Source organism: Hyperolius riggenbachi, chromosome 8 (assembly GCF_040937935.1).
Source record: "Hyperolius riggenbachi isolate aHypRig1 chromosome 8, aHypRig1.pri, whole genome shotgun sequence".
In the NCBI taxonomy this organism is placed as follows: Eukaryota; Metazoa; Chordata; class Amphibia; order Anura; family Hyperoliidae; genus Hyperolius; species Hyperolius riggenbachi.
In genome coordinates, this window is record NC_090653.1 from 40,570,047 (window position 1) to 40,593,190 (window position 23,144).

At 44.2% G+C, this 23,144-nt stretch overlaps 2 protein-coding genes across 4 annotated transcripts in view; both read right to left on the reverse strand.

The window, feature by feature from the left end:
• LOC137528097 (uncharacterized) overlaps positions 1 to 9,513 on the reverse strand; it is a 172,699-nt gene extending 163,186 nt beyond the window's left edge. For both annotated transcript variants that reach the window (XM_068249373.1, XM_068249372.1), the window contains exon 1: positions 9,430 to 9,513. In XM_068249373.1, coding sequence (XP_068105474.1) covers positions 9,430 to 9,501 — 72 coding nt within the window. In that variant the 5' untranslated portion in view covers positions 9,502 to 9,513. The remainder of the gene's footprint in view (positions 1 to 9,429) is intronic.
• Positions 9,514 to 22,418: 12,905 nt separating this feature from the next.
• LOC137528099 (major histocompatibility complex class I-related gene protein-like) overlaps positions 22,419 to 23,144 on the reverse strand; it is a 31,702-nt gene continuing 30,976 nt past the window's right edge. For both annotated transcript variants that reach the window (XM_068249378.1, XM_068249379.1), the window contains exon 5: positions 22,419 to 22,708. In XM_068249378.1, the coding sequence (XP_068105479.1) occupies positions 22,572 to 22,708 (137 nt within the window). In that variant the 3' untranslated portion in view covers positions 22,419 to 22,571. The remainder of the gene's footprint in view (positions 22,709 to 23,144) is intronic.

Genomic DNA, 23,144 nt, shown 5'->3' on the forward strand with positions numbered 1-23,144 from the left:
TAACCCCTTCTTGCACCACTGATACTGTAGTTGCTATTGGCAGGTTTTGATGCGCCGTATCAATTGTTAAGTACAGAGCGTTGAGGGGCCCCATGTAAAACTCGCACCGGGGCCCATAGCTCCCTAGCCATGCCCCTAAGTACAGCAGTGTCAGATAGCAAAATAATTTTTGTGATCAGGATGTGTCCTCAAAAGGACTATTGGGGGGGGGGGGGTACCTAGCTGGTGCACTACAAGTAGCAGAGCACCTTTGAAACAACTACAGAGCACAGTATCATAAATACATCATATCTACTCAGGATGAGTCCTCAAAAGCAGGGGTGTAGCAATAGGGGGTGCAGAGGTAGGGACCGCATCGAGGCCCCTGGGCCAGAGGGGCCCTCCCTCAACTACAATATTAGCTCTCTATTGGTCCAGTGCTCATAATAATCACTTCTATAGATATTGAGATATCTATACTACAGAATATATACTAATAGTGGTAATCATTAACAAACTGCTCCCCATCCCCTTCTTGCACCTCTGACACTGTAGTCCCCATTGGCAGGTTTTGGCACGCCGAATCAATTGTTATGTATAGAGTGCTTGGGGGGCCCCATTGTAAAACTTGCATCGGGGCCCACAGCTCCTTAGCTACGCCACTGCTCAAAAGGAATATTGGGAGTCCCTAGCTGGTAAACAGCAAGTAGCAGAGCACCTAGGAAGCAGCTACACAGCACAATTTCAAATAAACAGACTACCTCTCACTGTCCCACGATCTGCAGCAGCAGCTCCTCTCCCTACACTGACAACAGGCAGAGGGAATATCACAGTCGGGATCGTGCATTTTAGGAAGGGGGGGGGGGGGGGGGCGTGGCCCAGTTGGTGATCAGGTCTAATTGGCCGTCCTGTCCCACCTGACTTCACGGTGGAGGGTAAAAAAATGGCACTATAGCATGATGCGAGTAGTGCATGTTTGGCGGGAACCATTTGCCGGCTAACATGTCCTGCCAACACTATCAAGCAGTGCTCAGACTTATCGGTACAGTTGTATACACCAGATGTACAGCATAAACAGTTTGAAGTTATTAGGATTCAGATTAGGGAAAATGTCAGCAGTACACGACTGGCTGGACGCTACACCAATATTTCGGTGATTGTTTTTCCTTTGTGTCACTAGATCACATATTTTATTTTACATACAAAGCAGTCATGATCAGTGATTACGTCAGCTATGTTGGAGCTGGCTCTGTGCCCAGAAGAGGCGGTTCTAGTAGGTCATTTACCTCAGTTCCAGTCAGCTTCTCAAACTGGCTGGAACCTTCCAGAAGACAAAGGAAGGGAAAAAAAAAAAAAAACCTAACAACGCAACTTTATTCTTATGCATTTATACAGCACTGGTATCTTTTGCACCGTCTGCATCTACTGCAGAATACATAGGCCTCAATTCACTAAGATCATGCTGGAGATAATAAAGCAAGAGAAAACTTGCCACCACGCAGTGAGAGAGTTATCTTATCTCTTCATTCCTTAAGTTACCTCCTCTGTAGTTAAGTTACCTCCTCTGTAGTTATTTTCACACGCAGTCAATTAACAGCCTGTCTTTAACTTTAGAATTCTGGAGTTATTTTAAGGATTGAAGAGTTAACTTAAAGACAGAAGAGTTAACTTAAAGACAGAAGAGTTAACTTTATGTTTGCCTGAGATAAAATGTTTCCTGAATACTATATGCCTCATCACCATGGGGATCAATCTAGAAACGTTATTAAAGACAGGAGATAAGCTTAGTGAATTGAGGCCATAGTCATGTCACTGACTATCCTTAGAGGAGCTCACAATGTAAACCTAGCATAATCATAGTCTCATACCTCCCAACTTTTTGAGATCAGAAAGATGGACATTTAAGGCACACCCTTGCCACACCGCTGACACCCCCCCCCAGTCGTGCATACTATAAAGATTTCATTAGAAAAATATGTTGGTTTATAATTCAAACCACACTGGTCCTTTCTATCCTGGTTCATTTTCCTTCATATTAATATTTGAAAATAAGAAATATATCAATTTGAAGGATGGGAATAAAGTTTAGAGTCAATTAAACACATTTTTCAGAAGAAAAATCCATATACCCGTATATACTCGGCTATAGGTCGAGAAATTTAGGACTGACTCATAGTGCAAAAGTGGGGGGGGGGGGGGGGGACTTATACACGAGTAGTCCTAAATTTCTTGCCTTATAGCTAGGACGACACCATTCTCTCTCCCCTTGCTGCAGCAATGCGGGCACCAGTGCACTTTGATCCCGCCTCCCTCCAACCTACCCACCACCACCTAAAGGGATTGCCGCCTCTCTCTATCCTCCCCGTGTAATTACCGGTATGTGCAGCATGGGTGACGTAACTGCCGCTCACAGATAAATCGCCGGGTGCAGCAGCCTCTCTCACTCACGCTGGTTTGTGAGCATTTAGCATGAGCATCGCTCGGGCTTCCGCCTTCCGAAGTCACATGACACTGGTCACATGATACTGGCAGCCGAAGCTTTGCTAATGCTCACAGACCGGCGGCGGCAGGAGTACAAGAGATAAGAGGATGCTGCACCCGGCGATTTAATCTGTGAGTGGCTGCTTTCACTGAAGTGACTGCGTGTCACTCTATCAGGAAAGTACGCAAGGATGGAGCTCAGAGAACGCTGCCCGCTGCAACTCTGGGGGGGAGGGGGGAGAGGGGTTTGTTAAAAAAAAAAAAAGTTTATACGGGACTTAGAGGAGTCTATACTAAAGGATCTAGTACCACAATATAGGGCAAGCAGGGGGACACATACTGACACATAGTGGCAGGAGAGCGCATGCTTGCCACACTGTAAAGTAACCTGGTGATAAATACTGGCTGCAATGAAGGGGAACAGAATGACAGATTGGCCACACTGAAAGAGGGCAGGGGAACACATACTGACTGCACAGAAAGTGGGATCAAGTAAACACGGATACTTGCCACACTGATAGGGACATTGGGACAGATCAGAGGGATAATGGCTGGGGGCCTGGAGGAGTTATTGGCTGCACTAGGAGGCCAGGAGGGGTTAATGGCTACAATGCTTTATGCAGTGTAGTCATTAACCCATTCTGGTGCCCAAGTGCAGCCATTAACTTTGCTGGATAGACTTATACTTGAGACAATTAAAAAATCCAGCTTAAGAGAGTGAAATATTGGGGTCGACTTATACACGAGGTCGACTTGTATCCGAGTATATACGGTAGTTACATAACTCTGTTCCTCTGCTGTAGGAAGCCCCAGGTAAGTGGATATTTTTTTTTTTTTAAATGCGCGGATGTATCCTTTAAAGAAAACAACAACAACATGGCACCAACACTATTGCTGCAATGCTTTACAGAAAACATTCACAAAGCCACCTCTGGGCTAGTGCACACCATAATTGCAATCACTAGCACTTAGCAATTTGCGATAGTGATTTTGTGAAGCGATTTTCAAGGTGTTTTTTGAATGAATGAGCGTTTTTGCTCATTCATTCAAGCTGATTCGCTCCAAAAAATGCTACATGCAGCGCGTTTGCGAATTTTAGAAATATCACAACGCTGCTGTGGGAACACCCTCATAGGGTTTCAGTAGCCAAGTGCTTTTCAAACAGCGCTGGTGATCTGAAAAGTGGTCTGAATCGCTCTTGGTGTGCACACTAGCCTTCTAACTGAGAATCAGAAGCAGATATTTATCACAGCCTGGGGTGTAAAATTAGTAATGCCTATAAAAAAACTATGAGACAAACAGCCTGGAGCTTAGTGCAGCATTTGTGGAAGTACCAGTCCTACCACAACCTGCTGCTTTTCTTGTATTTACTTGCATGCTTAAGCGGATCCGTCACCTTAAGAAACCACATAACATATAGTTCAATCCAAATTTCAGTATCACACTTTGTTATATCGAAAAGTTGAAAATTTCTTGTGATTCCCAAGTTAATGAAAATCAATGGGCTTGAAACTCATACCTACCTAAGGAGGGAAGCCTCTGGATCCTTTTGAGGCTTTCCTCACTGTCCTCTGGTTCCCCACTTCTTGCCGGGGCCCCCCTTTAACATCGGGGCCACACTCCTCCTCTGTTACGAGCATGACTGTGCAGCAGCTGCATGAGCTGCGCTGTGCCTGCATGAGCACGGCTGCGCCTGCGCAGTAGCACAGAGCCCCTCCTGCATGAGTGGTTCTTGCTTATTGCGCAAGCGTGGCCGTGCTCATGCAGGCGCTGTATGGGAGCGCTCCTGGGGGTCCTGATGGTGGACAGCGAGGGTAGCCTTATTAGGGTCAAGAGGCTTCCTTTTCCTTAGGTTAAAACCCTGACAGCCCACTGCATTTTTTGCATGCTGCACTAGTTAGCGTCAGAATTGCGCTTAATCATTCTCAACTGCTCCACATGTATAATGCAAAACAATCAACCAAAAAAAGGGGATGGAAGATGTTTATCCGCATCTGAGAATTTGCATATTTTTATTTCTTTCTATTCAAAAATTTGCATGTCATTTATCACACATAAAATGCAAGTGTGTAGCAGGCATGGTCGGAATAGCCCATTTCCGTTTCCGGCACAATTCCACATTCCGTCATATAGAAATTCCGTTACCATTCCATTCCGACGGTATACCGGGGCAGTTCCGCGGAATTCCGACTTAAACGGAATTCCGTCTGAAAAATTTTAAAATCTCTCTCTCTCTCTCTCTCTCTCTCTCTCTCTCTCTCTCCATATATAAGCATGCTTTTCAAAAAGTACAAATCCTTAATCATGCAACTTTTTCTATCGAATTGATCATAATGGAAGTATGGTTTATGCTAGGCCAGCTTTAGCATGTAGTGTGGGTCATGGTCTAGAGGTTAAGACAGATACCTACTACACACTATGTCCTGGGTTCAAATCCCAGCTATGGTATATAAGCATGCTTTTCAAAAAGTACAAATTCTTAATCATGCTACTTTTTCTATCGAATTGATCATAATGGAAGTATGGTTTATGCTAGGCCAGCTTTAGCATGTAGTGTGGGTCATGGTCTAGAGGTTAAGACAGATACCTACTACACACTGTGTCCTGGGTTCAAATCCCAGCTATGGTATATAAGCTGTTTTGAAAATCTGCAATTCCCTACTGCATGATATAAGTGGATGGATGGAGAGAGGGAGAGAGGGAGAGATTTTTGGTGCTATTCCGGAAAATTCCGTCGGAATTATAAAATTTCCGCGGAATTCCGTTTGACTACCGGAATCGGAATTAACCTAATTCCGGCCGGAATCACAGAATTCATAATTCCGCGGAATTTTCCGAGCATCCCTAGTGTGTAGTGGAAACTAGCTGTGAAGCCTCATACACATGTACGAGGTCTGTCACCAGGCAGGGATTGGGGTTTGCTTCCTCGGGTGACAGTTTGTGAAAAAGGCTGTACAGATGTGTCGCTGGCCTGACTATGGAGAGGCACAGAGAGGCAGGAGTAAGGCGGGAAAATAGTGCAGTCTGCCAAGCTTGAATGAGATGATCCAGCAGTCCAGATCTCTCTCAGACAAGCCTAGCCTTAACCGCCCCCTGCCCACCACCATGGCCAGATTTGGGGCAAGGCCATAAAGGCCATGGCCTAGGGCACTAGAAAGCAAGGGGCAAGAAGTGGGCTGGCACACTAAGGCAGTTAAACTGCCAAACAGGTAAACCGCAGCAGTCAAACCCAGTCCGTGGCTGCCTTGCTTCCACAGGGGCCAGCAGTGGAGCACTGGTCCTGTGCTCCCCCCATTCTGTGCTGTGCTCCCTCCACCCTGGGCCTTGGGTGGTAAAATGTACAATTCCGGCCCTGCCCACCATGCCGAACCTTAGCTGCCCCCCAACAAAATTTCCCGCCTCACCCCATCAGGTTGTCATATTTAGTAATATAATATAGATTACCCACAAGCATTTCCATACAAAGCCGTTACATTCCGTGGCCACACCACACGGTCAAAGTTACGATTTGTGTTAAACATGTATTGTGTACACTCAAATCATATACTGTATGTATATATACATATATATATATATATATATATATATATATATATATATATACATATATATATATATATATATATATATATATATATATATATATATACATGTACATATACATATATATATATATATATATATATATATATATATATATATATATATATACACACATATACATATGTATACATATACATATACATACATACATATACATATATATATATATATATATATATATATATATATATATATATATATATATATATATATATATATATATATATATATATATATATATATATATATATATATATATACACACAGTATAGATATGTACAAGTACATATATATATATATATATATATATATATATATATATGTATATATATATATATATACTGTATAACAGGAGTCTCAAACTCAATTTACCTAGGGAGCCGCAGGATGCAAAGTTCAGATAAGGCTGGGATAAGGGATTTCACAATCGCGGCGCATCGCCGCCTCTGCCCGCCCCTCTCACTCTTCCTTCACAGAGAGGGGCGGGGAGAGGCGACGATCCGTGCGGCGATTTGGGGGCTCTGCAGCCCTCGTTTAGCGGCGGGGATACGGCGGATTACTTGGGAGCACTGAAGCGAACTATAAGGAAGCTTTTGCCGGCGAGGGACACAAAATATTGTATCGAGGGCCGCAAATGGCCCACGGGCCGCGAGTTTGAGACCCCTGCTGTATAATGTATATGTGAATGAGTTCATTGAATGTACAGTATATATACCTATCTATACCTATATATTTGTATTACTGTATGTATTTAGATAGATAGCTAGATGTACATGATCACTCAACGAGTCAAAATAGTACTATCACCGTCACTGTGTGTGTGGATGGTAATGCAAACAACACAAAAGCTGAACTGAATAATGCAACACACTTTTAGATAAGCCTCAAACAGTGATATAGTCTGTGGGCTGGCCACATGAGTCAAAATAGAACTGTCATCGTCACTGTGTGAGTGGACAGTAATGCAATCAAATCAAAAGCTGAATAACACAACACACTTTTAGATAAACCAAAATCAGTGATATAGTCTGTGGCCACACAAGTCAAAATAGTATTATTACTGTCACTGCATGTGTTGATAATAAATTGCAATCAAAAGCTGCACTGAATAACACAATATAATATATATACTAAGTAAGTAGGTTCACTACACAGTGCACACTATAAAACAGCAACAGGTAGAGGGTTCAACTGTTTTAATAAGAATAACCACTGCCTAGCTAACTAACCTGGAGGCTGGCTACCACAATGTATCTCTTGAGTTTTGGCTGACTGACAGGCCTGTCACTACAGCACACACTCTACAATACACTGTCACTGGCTGCACTAAATAACTATAAACCAATTACTTTCTGACTAGCTAGCAGAAATATATATACAGTAGTACGGAAAACAAAAAAAAACTTTTTTTTTTACAGAAATCGCTTGCACAGACAACACCACTGGAGCAGTCTCTCAGTCAGCTATCACGCAGCAAGTGTAAGCAACCTAAAATGGCCGCCATATATATAGTGGAGGGGTGAGCGCAAGCTCCCCTCTTCTGATTGGCTGACGAGGCATCTACTGGGGGCTCTGTGCATGGTCCAGAAGTCATGTTCTGCCGGAACCCGAAATCACGACTCGTAATCGAATTTCCGAGTCAATTCGAGCCCTGGTTTTAAATGTAATTATCGTCCGTAATTTTGGGCAATTACACCTTACAATTACGATCTGGAAATGACCAATTTCGACTTGAAATTACGAGAAGCTGCAATTTCGACCACGTAATGAACATCTTTGGACAGCAGAGAAAGCCTGGAGCGAGCGCAGGCCGTGGACAGGTAATGTATAGCTTTGCACTGGGCACCAGGAGGGATGTCATAGTCATAGCAGCCATAGCAACTGCTATGGGGTCCTGTAGTATAGGGAGCCCAAAATTGTAATTGATGTGTTGGATGCGGTGTCATAGGGTTTATTCCTGATTGAATTCAGCATGAACTTGATCGGAAATCAGCCTGTGGTGTATGGACAGATCTCTCTGTAATCAGATTCGATCAGAGAGAGATTTGTATTTTGGTTGACTCTGCCCATCATCGCCTGATCGCCATAAGTCTGTTATGGGTGTATCGGCCCCTCTCTGCTGCTTTGCCTAAGCAGGGTATTGTTTAAACTCCATTATAGATGCTCTCATTAGCACTTGATAAAGACCACCAGGTCGAAACGTTGTGCTTTTGCACTGTGGTTTCTGCACAATAAAATTGGCCAATCGGCCTAAAATCCAGGTCGAGACCCAGTCTTTTTTTATTCTGGACTGTTGTTACACCCTTGGTGAATACGGGTGTGGACTGGTTGACTCCCTGGTGCTGAACAAAAATTGTGGTTGCAGCATCAAGGTTTTATCTATACCTCATTAGCAGAAACCTCTCTGCCTCCTGTGTAGTTGCATTTTTAAGGTGCTCTTTAACAATCCAATTTCCTGCTTGATCGATCGACCTTTCAATCTAGTTGTGATCAATCAGAAACGAGGGCAAAATGCTAAGCAATTTGATGCAGACTAAAAGAATCGTTCAGAAATTTGCATCGGCAGAAAGATCATAGACACCATGAAAGGTATCCGATCAATCGTTCCAGAGATTGTACCATTAATGGGCAGATCTACTTAGAGCCTAGTCAGCAGCAGAGCCCACACACATGGGCGTAGCAATCACCCCTGTGACCCCTGCCATCGCAGGGGGGCCCAGAGGCTCCTCCCTCTCCCCAACCACAAGTGCAGCCAATTAGCAAAAATCTCATGTTCGCTTTAAAAACTGTCCCTGCCACCTTCCCCTGCCTTGAAAAGTAGCGAGAGCGTCTGTAATTTTTTTCCTGCTTCCAGACGCTGCTTCACAGTAGAACACTCCCTGCTGCCATTCGCTGAATCACATGACCCTCATGGGGTTGGGGGACCAAGGGGTCCCCATGCTATCATTTTTGCAGGGGGGCCCTATTAAGTCCAGTTACAAACTTGCCCACACACCTTCTCTATTGGATGGTTGCAGAACTCACTCAGCAACCTGTACAGAGGCCTCCAAAAGCAGAGTCTACCCTGCATCCTCTTTTATAGAGGCCCTCCTATGTAGAGACCACCCAGCAAGTTCCATAGGTTCCCCAGTAAGCAGAGCTCAGGTTAGCCTCTCAATACATATCCTCAGAGTTCCCCAAACCTGTCCTCAAACCCCACCAACAGTACATGTTTTGCAGGAAAGCACAAACATGCACAGGTGAGGTAATTAGGGTCTCAGCGGAGCTGATTAACTACCTCTGTGGAGTTCTGCAAAACATGCACTGTTGGTGGGCCCTGAGGACAGGGTTGGGGAACACTGCGGCCCAGTTCTACAAAGGGCTCACCTGTTGCAGCCAGTGCACCCTCCGGATTAAGACGGCAGGTTCAGCCGACATTCTCCCTGGTTCCCACTCCATAGTGTGCTTCTGTGTTGTTATGGGCATTGGTAGAAATTGCGGAAGCTGCCACATGTTCAGCTTGGATTGGCTACAGCCTGCTTGAGTTTGGGATTGGCTACAGCCTGCTGAAGGACTGTGATGTGCGCTGAGGACCGCTGGGGGTGTGGTCAGATAGAAAAAAAATGCCGCCATTACCTTGAGGAAAAACAAACAGCGTAGATTTGAGCTATACGAAGAGCTTATATTGTGCACGAGCAATAACAAAGAACTCCTCTCTGGCCTCCTGCCAGGACAGAGAGGAAAAACCAGCTGGACCAACTTATATTACAGCCTGTACGCGTGTTTAGATGTTTTCTTTAACCCTTTCAGTGAGAGTTGCCTGGCTGTCCTGCTGATCTATTTGGCTGCAGTAGTGTCTGAATCACATCAGAAACAAGCATGCAGCTAATCTTGCCAGATCTGACAATAATGTCAGAAGCACTTGATTTGCTGCATGCTTGTTCAGGGGCTATGGCTGAAAGTATGAGAGGCAGAGGATCAGCAGGAAAGCCAGGCGACTGGTACTGCTTAAAAGTAAATAAATATGGCAGCCTCCATATCCCTCTCACTTCAGTTGCCCTTTAAGGCTGGGTGCACACTTGTCAGTGCGTGAAAGGTCACGTTTTCTGCCTTGTGCGTTTGTGTGGTTTTAATGCTTTTTAAGTGCGTTTTCTGTACATTAGGGGTTTGCGTTTTGCGTGTGTTTTATGCGTTTGCGGTTCACATGTTTTGTATGCATTTTGCATGCGTTTTTGTATTGCGTTTTATGCAAAGGAACTTTGTCTTCACTAAAAAGACAACAGAAAGTGGAAATACATCAGAAAACATTGTTTTAAACAAAAATGCAAATAAAACGCATGCAATACGCACTAAAACGCAATACCTCTTCCCCACCATTGACTTTCATCATGTGCGTTTTTTATGCGGTTTTGAGAAACATGCAACAAAACCAGCGTTTTTAGAAACGCATATTATAAAACGAATACAAAATATGCGTTTTTTTATATGCGTTTTTTTATGCAGCCCATTGACTAACATTATACGCATGAACGCTGCGTTTTACACAATGCTAGCGTTTCTACCTAGTGTGTTCCCAGCCTCAAGCAAACCTGAACTGAAGAATAAACGTCAAAATGAACATACACACGTCATACATACCTCCTGCATAGTCTACTCATCAACCTCTTTCTCCTCTCCCGCGTCCTGTTTGTCAATGGAATTCTCCGTCCTCCATTTTTAAAGTAGTGATGACCTTGTAATAGCTTCCAGGTCAGCACACTGTTAAACTGTAATATCACGCACATGAGCCATAGGGAAATATGGACATTACCTTGCACATCAGTTCTCCTTTCAGCTGTAACTGACAGCAACTGATAAATAACTGACAGCAACTGATATATTTCAGTTCTGACAAAATCTTGTCCGAACTGGAAGGAATGATTGTTAGAAGCAAATCGAGAGCTTCTGCGAGGAATTGATGGCCAGGTAAGTACTGTATGTAATATTAATTTGCAGGTACATCAAGTGTTTATTTTAAATAATTTTACAGGTTCCCTTTAAAGGAAACACAAGGTGACAGCGATATGGAGGCTGCCATATATATTTTCTTTTAAACAATACTAGTTGCCTCCTGATCCTGTGTCTGTAATACTTAAGCCATAGACCCTGAATAAGCATGCAGATCAGATACTGTGACTTTACTGGATTAGCCATATGCTTGTTCCAGGGTTTTGACTCACTACGCCACTACGCCAGTAGATCAACAGGCAGCCTCCATATCATCTCTCCTCAGGTTCCCTTTAGGGCTCGTTTCCACTATCGCGAATCTGCATGCGTCCAACGCATGCAGATTCGCACATGTAATGCAAGTGGATGGGCCTGTTTCCACTGTAGCGTTGTTGAGGTGCGTTTTTTTCAGCGGTAAAAAAACGCACAAAAGAGCCAACGAATTCGCCTGCGAGTGGAATGCATGCGAATCGCCGCTAATGTATTTAATAGTAAAAACGCATGCGTTTGTTACATGCGTTTTTACCCGCGATTTCGCGTGCGATTTCGCACCTTTTTCAATTTTATTTTGCCCTGGCAGTGTCATGGTTAATTTCGCATGGCACCCTGCCATGCGAAATCGCACGCGAAATCGCGGGTAAAAACGCATGCGGAAACGCATCCGCATGCGTTTTTCAAGCGTCGGAATGCCGGCGAAATCGCGTTGCAACAGTGGAAACAAGCCCTCAAAGGGGCACTATGGCGAAAAATTGTAAAATTTTAAATTTATGCAAACATATACAAATAAGAAGTACATTTTTTCCAGAGTAAAATGAGCCTTAAATTACTTTTCTCCTAGTCCAAAACCTGTCACTTCTGTCAGATTTCTACTACCTCCTGTAAGTGACAGCAACATAGGAGAAAAGTAATTTATGGCTCATTTTACTCTGGAAAAAAATGTACTTCCTATTTGTCTATGTTTGCACATATTTTACATTTTAAAATTTTTCACTGTAGTGCCCCTTTAAGGATGAGAGTAGTTTTGAAATGTATGCTTGAGGGCTCGTTCCCACTGTTGCGACGCGATTTCGGCCGCATTCCGACGCTTGTAAAAACGCATGCGGATGCGTTTCCGCATGCGTTTTTACCCGCGATTTCGCATGCGATTTCGCATGGCAGGGTGCCATGCGAAATTAACCATGACACTGCCAGGGCAAAATAAAATTGAAAAAGGTGCGAAATCGCACGCAAAATCGCGGGTAAAAACGCATGTAACAAACGCATGCGTTTTTACTAATAAATACATTAGCGGCGATTCGCACGGATTCCCGACGCAGGCGAAATCGTTGGCTCTTTTGTGCGTTTTTTTACCGCTGAAAAAAACGCACCTCAACAACGCTACAGTGGAAACAGGCCCATCCACTTGCATTACATGTGCGGATCTGCATGCGTTGGACGCATGCAGATTCGCGATAGTGGGAACGAGCCCTGAAGAGAACCTGAAGTGTCTGAATAAAAAAAATGTCAATATTTACTTACTGTATTTGTCGCTGTATAAGACGCTCCATAATATAAAGGTGGCCACTAACGGTCCAATTTCTAGTGAAAAATCGTTCAAGCGATCAGAAATTCTGATCGGCCGAAAAATCGTCCACTACACCATCAACTAACCAATCATTGCTTCCTTTCTATCACGACCAACAAGAAAATCCAAATTTTGGTTAGACGAAAATTCAGTCGAAAGATTGTTTTTTTAATCGTTCATTATCGATTGTGCCCATCAACTGAGATTATTTACAACCACTCGGATCAGAATTTCTGATCGCTCGAACGATTTTTCGCTAGAAATTGGACTGTTAGTGGCCAGCTCACCCAGGTATAGAGGGCAAACACCAGGGAAAAAATGTATTTATATTAAACCTGGTACTTTGATGTTCCAGGAACGTCTTTAACATTTTCTCCCCCAAATGTTGTCCACCTGTGTCCCCATGTGTCCTCCATATCTCCCCTAGGTGTCCTCCTGTATCCCCATGTTTCCTCCTGTGTCCTCCATATCTCCCTCCTGTGTCCTCCTCCTGTATCCCCATGTGTCCTCCATATCTCCCCCATGTGTCCTCCTGTATCCCCATGTGTCATCCTGTGTCCCCCATGTGTCCTCCTCCTGTGTCCCACAAGTCTCCATCCTGTGTCCACCTGTGTCCCCATGTGTCCTCCATATCTCCCCTAGGTGTCCTCCTGTATCCCCATGTGTCCTCCTGTGTCCTCCATATCTCCCTCCTGTGTCCTCCTCCTGTATCCCCATGTGTCCTCCATATCTCCCCCATGTGTCACCCTGTATCCCCATGTGTCCTCCTGTGTCCCCATGTGACCTCCTGTGTCCCCATATGTCCTCCTTCTGTGTCCCACATGTCTCCCTCCTGTGTCCTCCTGTGTCCCCATGTGTCCTCCTGTGTCCCCATGTGTCCTCCTTCTGTGTCCCACACGTCTCCCTCCTGTGTCCTCCTGTGTCCCCATGTGTCCTACTGTGTCCCCATGTGCCCTCTTTCTGTGTCCTCCATATCTCCCCCATGTGTCCTCCTGTGTCCCCATGTGTCCTCCTCCTGTGTCCCATATGTCTCCCTCCTATGTCCTCCTGTGTCCCCATGGGCTCGATTCACAAAGCGGTGCTAACCCAGTTAGAGACTTTAGGCGTGATAACCATTGCACCACGCTGGTGAAAAGCCAGTTTAGGCATGATAAGTTTAGGCATGATAAGTTTAGATAAGTTTAGATCGCTTGCAAAGTCCCGCACGCAAAGCAGCGCCATTAAACTTTATACGAAGTGCACCAGACTTTGCTAGTGCAAAACTTTTGATCAGCTGTGCACTGCGGTGCTAACCCAATTGGCGCTTAAACTTATCATGCCTAAACTTATCACACCTAAACTTATCATGCCTAAACTTATCACACCTAAACTTATCACACCTAAACTTATCATGCCTAAACTGAGTTTAGGCATGATAAAGGGCTTTTCACCAGCGTGCTAACTGTTAGCACTGCTTTGTGAATCAAGCCCTATGTGTCCTCCTCCTGTGTCCCACATGTCTCCCTCATGTGTCCTCCTGTATCCCCATGTGTCCTCCCGTGTCCCCCATGTGTCCTCCTCCTGTGTCCCACATGTCTCCCTTCTGTGTTCTCCTGTATCCCCATGCGTCGTCCTGTGTCCCCATGTGTCCTCCTCCTGTATCCTCCTGTATCCCCATGTGTCCTCCTGTGTCCTCCATGTGTCCTCTTGTGTCCCAGTGTGTCCTCCTGTGTTCCCCATGTCTACCCATGTGTCCCACATTTGCCCTCCTGTGTCCCCCATGTCTCCCCCATATGTCCTGTGTCCTCCTGTATCCCCATGTGTCCTCCAGTGTCCCCATCTCTCCGCCCCCCGTCCCCTCGTCCCCCTCCCCGCGTGCCTCCACTCCCTTCCCATTGTGTCTCCTGGTCCCCTGTGTGTAGCGGCAGCTTACCTACTCCATGCGCCTGCAAGGATTGCAGACCTTGGTCTCCTCTGCACTCCTCCCGCTAGTGAGCATTGCAACTTGTGCTGATGGCACAATCAGTACAAGTCATTCACTAGAGGAAGCTGCACAATGGAGACGGAGGTCTGCAATCGTCGCAGACGCATGGATTAGGTAAGATGCTGCCCCATTTTTTGTGGGGGAAAAAGTGCGTCTTGTAAGGTGGAAAATACGGAAAGTACAGTGAAGCCCCTGGATTCTCCAGAGTCTTTCCACATGCCCCTTGAGCACAACAACCCTGCTCTGGACCCTCTGGAGGTTCCCATCCACTCTGTTTGTCATGTTTGAGTGCAGTCATGTTGCGCCTGCACGAGTATGGCCACCTCTAGCATGGAGCATGAAGAGGAGCACAGCCATGAGAACCTATCCAACAAGCTCTTTTCAGATAAGGTCCAAGAGTCCACACGTGGCAGCAGTGGGAGCGAGGAGGACACAAAAAGCCAATTACCTCTACTTAGGTAAGTATGTAAACTTTTCAGTTTGGGCTGCCTCGGGTACGCGTTAAAGTGACACTGAAGCGAAAAAAAAGCTCATGATATTATAATTATGAAACTAGTATCATTTTTTTTTCATATATATATAATAATTGAAGTTTCCACAATGCAATCAGCATTCTAAATGATTTCACAGAGCAAGTTATTGACTCATTGAACTTTTCTCTGCAGAAAAACTATAAACAAAGAAGAAACAATGAGAGACAGTTGAGATAGGAGCTTCAAAAGACAGTACTGTCCACGACTTTACAAAGTGGCAGAGCTCAGAGAAGCTCTTTTGCAGAGATAACAGCTGAAGTTTCTTAACTCTTCCTGTACTGGAATTAATATGAGACTCATATCTGTCCTAAAAATGTTTTATTTCTTAGCTGTACTACACATACAAATCATTATATCATAAGTTTATTTTCACTTTAGATTCCCTTTAAGACAAAGAATGCTCATTAGGATTTTGCGAAAATTTCTGATTGGAAAACTGAAATTGGAAAACAGAAATTACAACTCCGCAGAAATCTAATTTACTGTGACTCGGTAATTTTCGCCCAATGTGGTAGACAGACTCCCGATGGTACCAGAAGAGATTATTACTCAAGAGGTATGCAGAGCTCCGTTGAATTCCTTCTCTGCTTCTAGCCTTAACTGAGGAGAAGGCATTGGACAGGGGCATTCACTGGGGATTTCTTAAAGGGAAGGTTCAGGCAAAATAAAAAATCCAAATCCACTTACCTGGGGCTTTCTCCAGCCCGTGGCAGGCAGGAAATGCCCTCGCCGCCGCTCCGCAGGCTCCCGGTCTTCTCCGGTGGCCGACGCGACCTGGCCAGGCCGGCTGCCAGGTCGGGCTCTTCTGCACTTCAATAACGGTTTCTTCTGCGCTCCACGCGTGTGCGCTGACGTCATCGGACGTCCTCCAGGCTGTACTGCGCAGGCGCAGTAGTTCTGCACCTGCGCAGTCCAGCCCGGATGACGTCAGTGCGTCCGCGTGGAGCGCAGAAGAGACGTCATTGAAGCACAGAAGAGGTCCGATCAGGAAGCCGGCCGGGCCAGGTCGGGTCGGCCACCGGAGGAGACCGGGAGCCTGCGGAGTGGCGTCTAGGGCACCTCCTGCCTGCCATGGGCTGGAGGAAGCCCCAGGTAAGTGGATTTGGATTTTTTATTTTGGCCCCATAGTCCCTGGATATTTCCTTTAAGAATGTTCTGAATTACTGGTTATATTCAATCTGCAGTAATGTCTCCATATATCAACCCAACAGCAAACGTTTTAGCAGTCTTTCAATCTTGCTCCCATGGGCTTATCAAACCGGTGCAGGAAAAAAGGGCGCATGCGGCAAGTGTACAAATTAGACTCCGCCATAGGACTTAATGCAATTTATCGTTTTTTGGGCGCTGGAGGGGAAATTTGGGCGCCTGCTATTTATATCATTTTCCACTACCTCAAAACGTTAATTACCATTTTTAAAGAAAAGATCTAGCAATTGTACTGTAATTTTCCCTGCACAGCTTGTTTGTTAAATATCGTCTAATGGAGTAATTTGTCTACTCCAGCCATAGAATCTTAAATCTCTTTTTATGTCCTCCTCTTGTGAATAAAGATAACTCCAATATAATCATAATGTTGTCCAGTAATAATAAAAACCTTATGTATCCATTCCTCTCCTGCCCTTTGCATGAAAGATCTAGGGCCTAGGTTCTCAACATGTGGTACGTGTACCCCTAACCCCAGTGGGTACTTCTTATGGTTCCAGGGGGTACTTGGCCTTGATATACTTAGCCAAGAATAACAATTTAGAGTTTTAGAAAATATTAAATCTTATTTAAACAAAACCAAATTAGTGTTTTAGTTAATTTAGAGGGCTGCTATAGCAGCATAGAGGAAGCTATTGTGGCTGGGAACGCGAAGAATCAGGAGGATCGGAGGGACACGGCGAGGGCACAGGACAGCTGCTGGGGGCTATTGGAAGCCCCAGGTGAGTAAAACACTTTTTTTTTTTTTGGCTTAAGGGTCACTTTAAGCAGCTTGGAGGTGCTGCAGCATCGTTGTTGTGGCCACTATAAGACCACAAACCTATATTGACATGTGCCTGAACTAACAGACTAGCTTTCTGCTGCTGCTACTAACTGGCTGACTGTTTATATTCCATCTGCTACTGGCAATTACAGGACTCGCCTGCTGTCTACTTAAAGAGAACCCGAGGTAGGGTTCTAAGAATGAAATCTGCAGACAGAGGCTGGGTTTGCTTATATTGCCCAGCCTCCATTGCTATCTGAATCCCCCCCAAGTTTTCCCTGCGCTCTGCTGTCCCCCATAAATCACAGCCGCGCTGTCGACACGCAGAGCGCTGTGTTTACCTAGTTAGTGTCACTCTCACCACTCCCCGCTGATTGGAGGGAAGGGACGTAGGCGGGGACTGGAGTTCTGCAGGACGCGGGGGGAGTGGTGAGAGTGACACTAACTAGGTAAACACAGCGCGCTGCGTGTCGACAGCGCGGCTGTGATTTATGGGGGACAGCAGAGCGCAGGGGGAACTTAAGGGGGATTCAGATAGCAACAGAGGCTGGGCAATATAAGCAGACCCAGCCTCTGTGTGCGGATATCATTCTTAGAACCCTACCTCGGGTTCTCTTTAAGACTATTGTGCTTGACTACACAGATGCATCAATCAGGATGTATAACATCAATGGTGATGGGAGTTCACTGGACTGATGTAAAGTAGCTAACAATAGCTTTACAAGCAATATTGGTGCACAGTGCAGCTGCAGCTCACTATTTACAGAGTTTCACACAGTGCATGTATTCATGGGCCTTATGTGTATGTGTGAAGGTGCGAGTGTGGTAATCCCATGATGGATGGTGTGAGAGGTCGTGCAGTCCGCTGTATTGTTTTTAAACGTTTTATTTAGTGTGCTGATCAGCTGTCATGTTGAAGGTTGTCAATAAAGCTTTTTGTACTTTTGGAAAAGAAGAAGTCTAGAATTATCTTCTTTTCTATCCCAGTTTTTGTAGTTATATTAACCAGACCCTGGATTACTTAATGCGCTGATGAAGTATGGTGTATTTACGCCTACCCTGCACAATATATGTGAAGATAAATTTCATTAAAAAGTGAGGACTCCTGTTATCCTTTTTGTCAAGAATATTGTCAGAAACACCTGATCTGCTGCATGCTTGTTCCGGGTCTATGGCTAAAAGTGCTAGAGGCAGAGGATCAGCAGGGCAGCCAGGCAATTACCATTGCTTAAAGGGACATTGAAGCGAAAAAAAAGGGACAAACTTATGCTATAATAATTAATTGTATGTTTAGTATGGATAATTAGAACAATAGTAGCAAAGAAAGAAGTCTCATATTTTTTTTTCCAATATATAGCTATATGTTCTATTTCTTAGCTGTACTACACATACAATTCATTATCTTATAAGTTTATTTTCACTTCAGGTTCCCTTTAAATGGAAATAAATATGGCAGAATCCATATCACTCGAACCTCGGGTTCCCTTCAAGCCTTTTATGTATGAATCAAGGCCCACTTGACCCTCCAGTGTCCTGCCATCGAGTGTTAAAGAGAAACTCCAACCAAGAATTGACCTTTATCCCAATCAGTAGCTGATACCCCCTTTTACATGAGAAATCTATTGCTTTTCACGAACAGACCATCAGGGGGCGCTGTATGACTGATATTGTGGTGAAACCCCTCCCACAAGAAGCTCTGGGACCGTGGTACTTTTGACAGTTTGCCACAATGTAACAGGGTTCACAGACAGGAAATAGCTGTTTACAGCTGTCTCCAACGGCAAAAACAGCTAGCAGCAGCTACATAACCTGCCCACAGTAAAAATGGCACCATGTAATAAATGTCAGAATGTAAATCGAGGATTTAAAAGTGCAAACACTGACCAAATCATTTATAAATAACTAGCTGATTGCCCGGCGTTGCCCGGGTATGTATTTGGCTGGTGTTGACTCCGCCCACTTTTCCTAACCCTAACACACAATGACTCAATGACCTAGTTTGTGAGCTTTGCATTGTTTGGCATCAATAATTTGCATTGAAATGAAACAAATCTGATTGGCTGTGGCTCCACCCTCTTTTCTGAATTTGAACCCCAGTCACCCAATGACCAACTGTAACAGGTTTTAAGCTTGTGTCCTTAACAGTGCAAGAATGGCAGCAATATTCCCCTTGAAAAGCAATAAATGAATTTGGATTGGCTTTTGTAGGCTCCACCCTCTTTTATGAATATTATCCCAGTCACCCAGTGACCAACTGTGCAAAGTTTGAGAACCCTACCTTTAACAGTGTAAGAATGGCTGCAGTTTACATTTTCCCAGTGAAATTTGTATTTGTCTCCGCCCACTGATGACCTGGCATTGCCTGGGTATGTAATTGGCTGGTGTTGGCTATGCCCACTTTTTCTAACAGTAACAGACAATTACTTAATTACTCAAATGACCAAATTTGTGAGCTTTGCAGTCTTTGGCATCAATAATTAGCATTGAAATGAAACAAATCTGATGGGCTGTTTGTGTCTCCACCCCTTTTCTGAATTTGAACCCCAGTCACCCAATAAATAACTGTACCCAGTTTGGGGCTTGTGCCATTAACAGTGCAAGAATGGCAGTAATGAAATATTCCCCTTGAAAATCAATAGGTGAATTTTGATTGGCTTTTGTATGCTCCATCCACTTTCATGAATAATAGCTGATGAATCGGCGTTGCCTAGGTATGTATTTGGCTGGTGTTAGCTCTGGCCACTTTTTCTAACCCTAACACACAAATACTCAATGACCAAGTTTGTGAGCTTTGGGTCTTTGTCATCAATAATTTGTATATTCCCATAGAAATTAAGCAAATCAGATTTGCTGTTTGTGGCTCTGCCCCTCTCTGGGAATTTGAACCCTAGTCACCCAATGACCAACTGTAGCAGGTGAATTTTCATTGGCTATTATAGGCTTCACCCACTTCCCATAATATTAATCTCAGTCACCCAGTGACCATCTGGGCAAAGTTTGAGAGCCCTTGCCAGTAACAGTGTAAGAATGGCTGCAGTTTATATTTTCCTAGTGAAATTTGTTTTTGGCTCTGCCCAGTTTTTGTAACCTTGACACACAGTCACTCAATGACCAAGTTTGTGAGCTCTGGGGTCCTTGGCATCAATTTGTAATTTACCAGTGAGATGAAACAAATCGGAATGGCTGTTTGGAGCTTCACCCCTTTTCTGAATTTGAACCCAGTGACCCAATGACCAACTGTACCAGGTTTGAGGCTTGTGCCATTAACAGTGCAAGAATGGCAGCAATTTAAATATTCCCTTTGAAAATCAACAGGTGAATTTTGATTTTCTTTTTAGGCCCCACCCACTTTTCTGAATATTAATCCCAGTCACCCAGTGACCAAGTTTTAAGCTTTCGGGTTTCTGCCATCAAAATTGTGTGAATGGAAGCAGTTTATCCAGTAAAGTAATCTGATTGGCTGTTTGTGGCTTCACCCCTTTAGTGGATTTGAACACCAGCCACTTCATGACCGACTGTAGAAGGTTTGAGGCTTCTGACATTATTAGTGTAAGAGTGGCAGCAATTTCAATATTTCCCTTGAAAATAAATAGGTGAATTTTGATTGGCTGTTGTAGTTTTCACCCACTTTACTGAATATTAATCCCAGTCATCCATTGACCAACTGTGTCACGTTTGAGAACCCTGCCAATAACAGAATGGCTGAAATCAATCTAACAAATTGGATTGGCTGTTTGTGGCTCCACCCCCTTTAGTGAATTTGGACCCCAGTCACCTATCAGGCAAGAGGCCTCTGCCATTAACAGTGTAAGAATGGTAGCAATGTAAATATTCTCCTTGAAAATCAATAGGTAAAATTTGATTGGCTGTTGTTGGCTCCACCCACATTTCTGAATATTAATCCCAGTCACCCAGTGGCCCACTATGCCAAGTTTGGGAACCCCGCCATTAACAGTGTAAGAATGGTTGCAATTTATATTCTCCCCTAGAAAAAATGTAGTTGTTGGCTCTGCCCACTTTTTCTAACCTTGACATACAGTCACTCAATGACCAAGTTTATGAGCTTTGGGCTTTTGGTATCAATAATTTGTATATTCCCATTGAAATAAAAAAAAATCTGATTGTCTGTTTGTGGCTCCGCCCCCTTTCCTAATTTGAACCCCAGTCACCCAGCGACTAACAGTACCTGGTTTGAAGCATGTGCTATTAACTGTGTAATGCTGGGTACACACGTTGCGATTTCCTGCTCAATGTGCGGGATCAATTTGATTATTTCCAACATGTTTGATTGGGTTTCGATGGATACAGCCGTCGATTTTGCATACTTAATATGCAAAATCGACGGCTGTATCCATCGAAACCCGATCGAACATGTTGGAAATAATCTAATCGATCCATCGAGCAGGAAATCGCAACGTGTGTACGCAGCATAAGAATGGCAGCAATGTAAATATTCCCTTTGAAAATCAACAGGTGAATTCTAATTGGCTGTTGTAGGCTCCACCCACTCTCTTCAATATTCATCCCATTCACCCAGTGACCAACTGTGCAAAGTTTGAGAACTTTGCGAGTAACAGTGTAAGAATGGCTGCAGTTTATATTTTCCTGTTATTTTTGGCTCCGCCCACTTTTTGTAACCTAGACACACAGTCACTCAATGACCAAGTTTGTGAGCTTCTAGGTTCCTGGCATCAAAAATGTGTGAATGGAAGCAGTTTATCCACCAAGAAAGTCTGATTGGCTGTTTGTGGCCCCGCCCCTTTAGTGAATTTGGACCCCAGTCACCCAATGACCGACTGTAGCAAGTTTGAAGCCTCTGCCATTAACAGTGTAAGAATGGCTGCAGTTTTAATATTCCCCCTGAAAATCAATAGGCGACTTTTGATTGGCTGTTGTAGACTCCACCCACTTTCCTGAATATTAATCTGATTCTCCCAGTGACCAAGTGTGCCAAGTTTGAAAACCCTGCGATTAACAGTGTAAGAATGGCTGCAGTTTACATTTTTCCATTTAAAATGAATGTCTGAAATTTGATTGGCTGTTTTATGCTCCGCCCACTGTTCCTGGATTTGTAACCTCGGTCACCAAGTGACCAACTGTGCCAAGTGTGGGGACTCTGGCTCGATTACTGTGAGAATGGCAGCCTTTTACATTTTTTCCATTCACTTTAATGGGTGGAATCTGATTTGCTGTTTGTAGCTCCGCCCAGGTAAGCAGGGGGGACGCGAGACCCCCAGAACATATCATCCCAGGTAGTAAGGGGTCTGTATACCAAGTTTCGTTCAAATCGGTCAAGCCGTTTTCACGTGACACACACACACACACACGCACGCACACACACACACACACACACACACAAACATTTTAGAAAATAAAGATTTAATGTCCTGCAGTGATCACTGATTAGTCAACGGATGAATAATTGATACACAATGGGATAAACATTGATGGGATCCTCTCCTCCATCCCATTCAGAGACATTCATCCACAGTGGTCTCATGGTTGCGCGGGGACACATCATTGTCTTCTTCTCTTGGCCAATAACAAAGCACCAAATACTGTGAGCGTTACCATCAAAACGACAGCCAGACATATGGCAGCTGTTGCTCCACTGGAGATGTGCCTGTTGAGATCATGTGACTCCACTGAGATCTCTACATAGAAGAAACAAGCACAGTATGGCTGATATGTCACAGGAGACAAAAAGTTCACATATTGCTTGCTTTGCTAATAAATACTTTACAAGAACACTGTCACAAATCAGCATTTTTAAGAATCCCCGCTCTTTAAGGGCCCATTCACACAACGTTTTGCGTTTTTGGGAGCTTTTTCCCCCTCTCAGCGCTCCACTGCATGTTGCATTTCTAGTAAAAGTGCTTTTCTAAGCGCTTTTCCAGAGCAGTTTTGTAATTCACTCCCTGAGTCAGGGAGTGAAGTCTTTGACCCGGAAAAGAATAAATACTATGTATTTATTCTCAAAAACGCAATCGCTGCACAAAGCAATTTTGTGAGTATTTGCATTTTTCATATACCTTCCATTGAGGCAAAATCGCCCCAAAACTGGTACAGGCACCGCTTTGCTGTATGCAC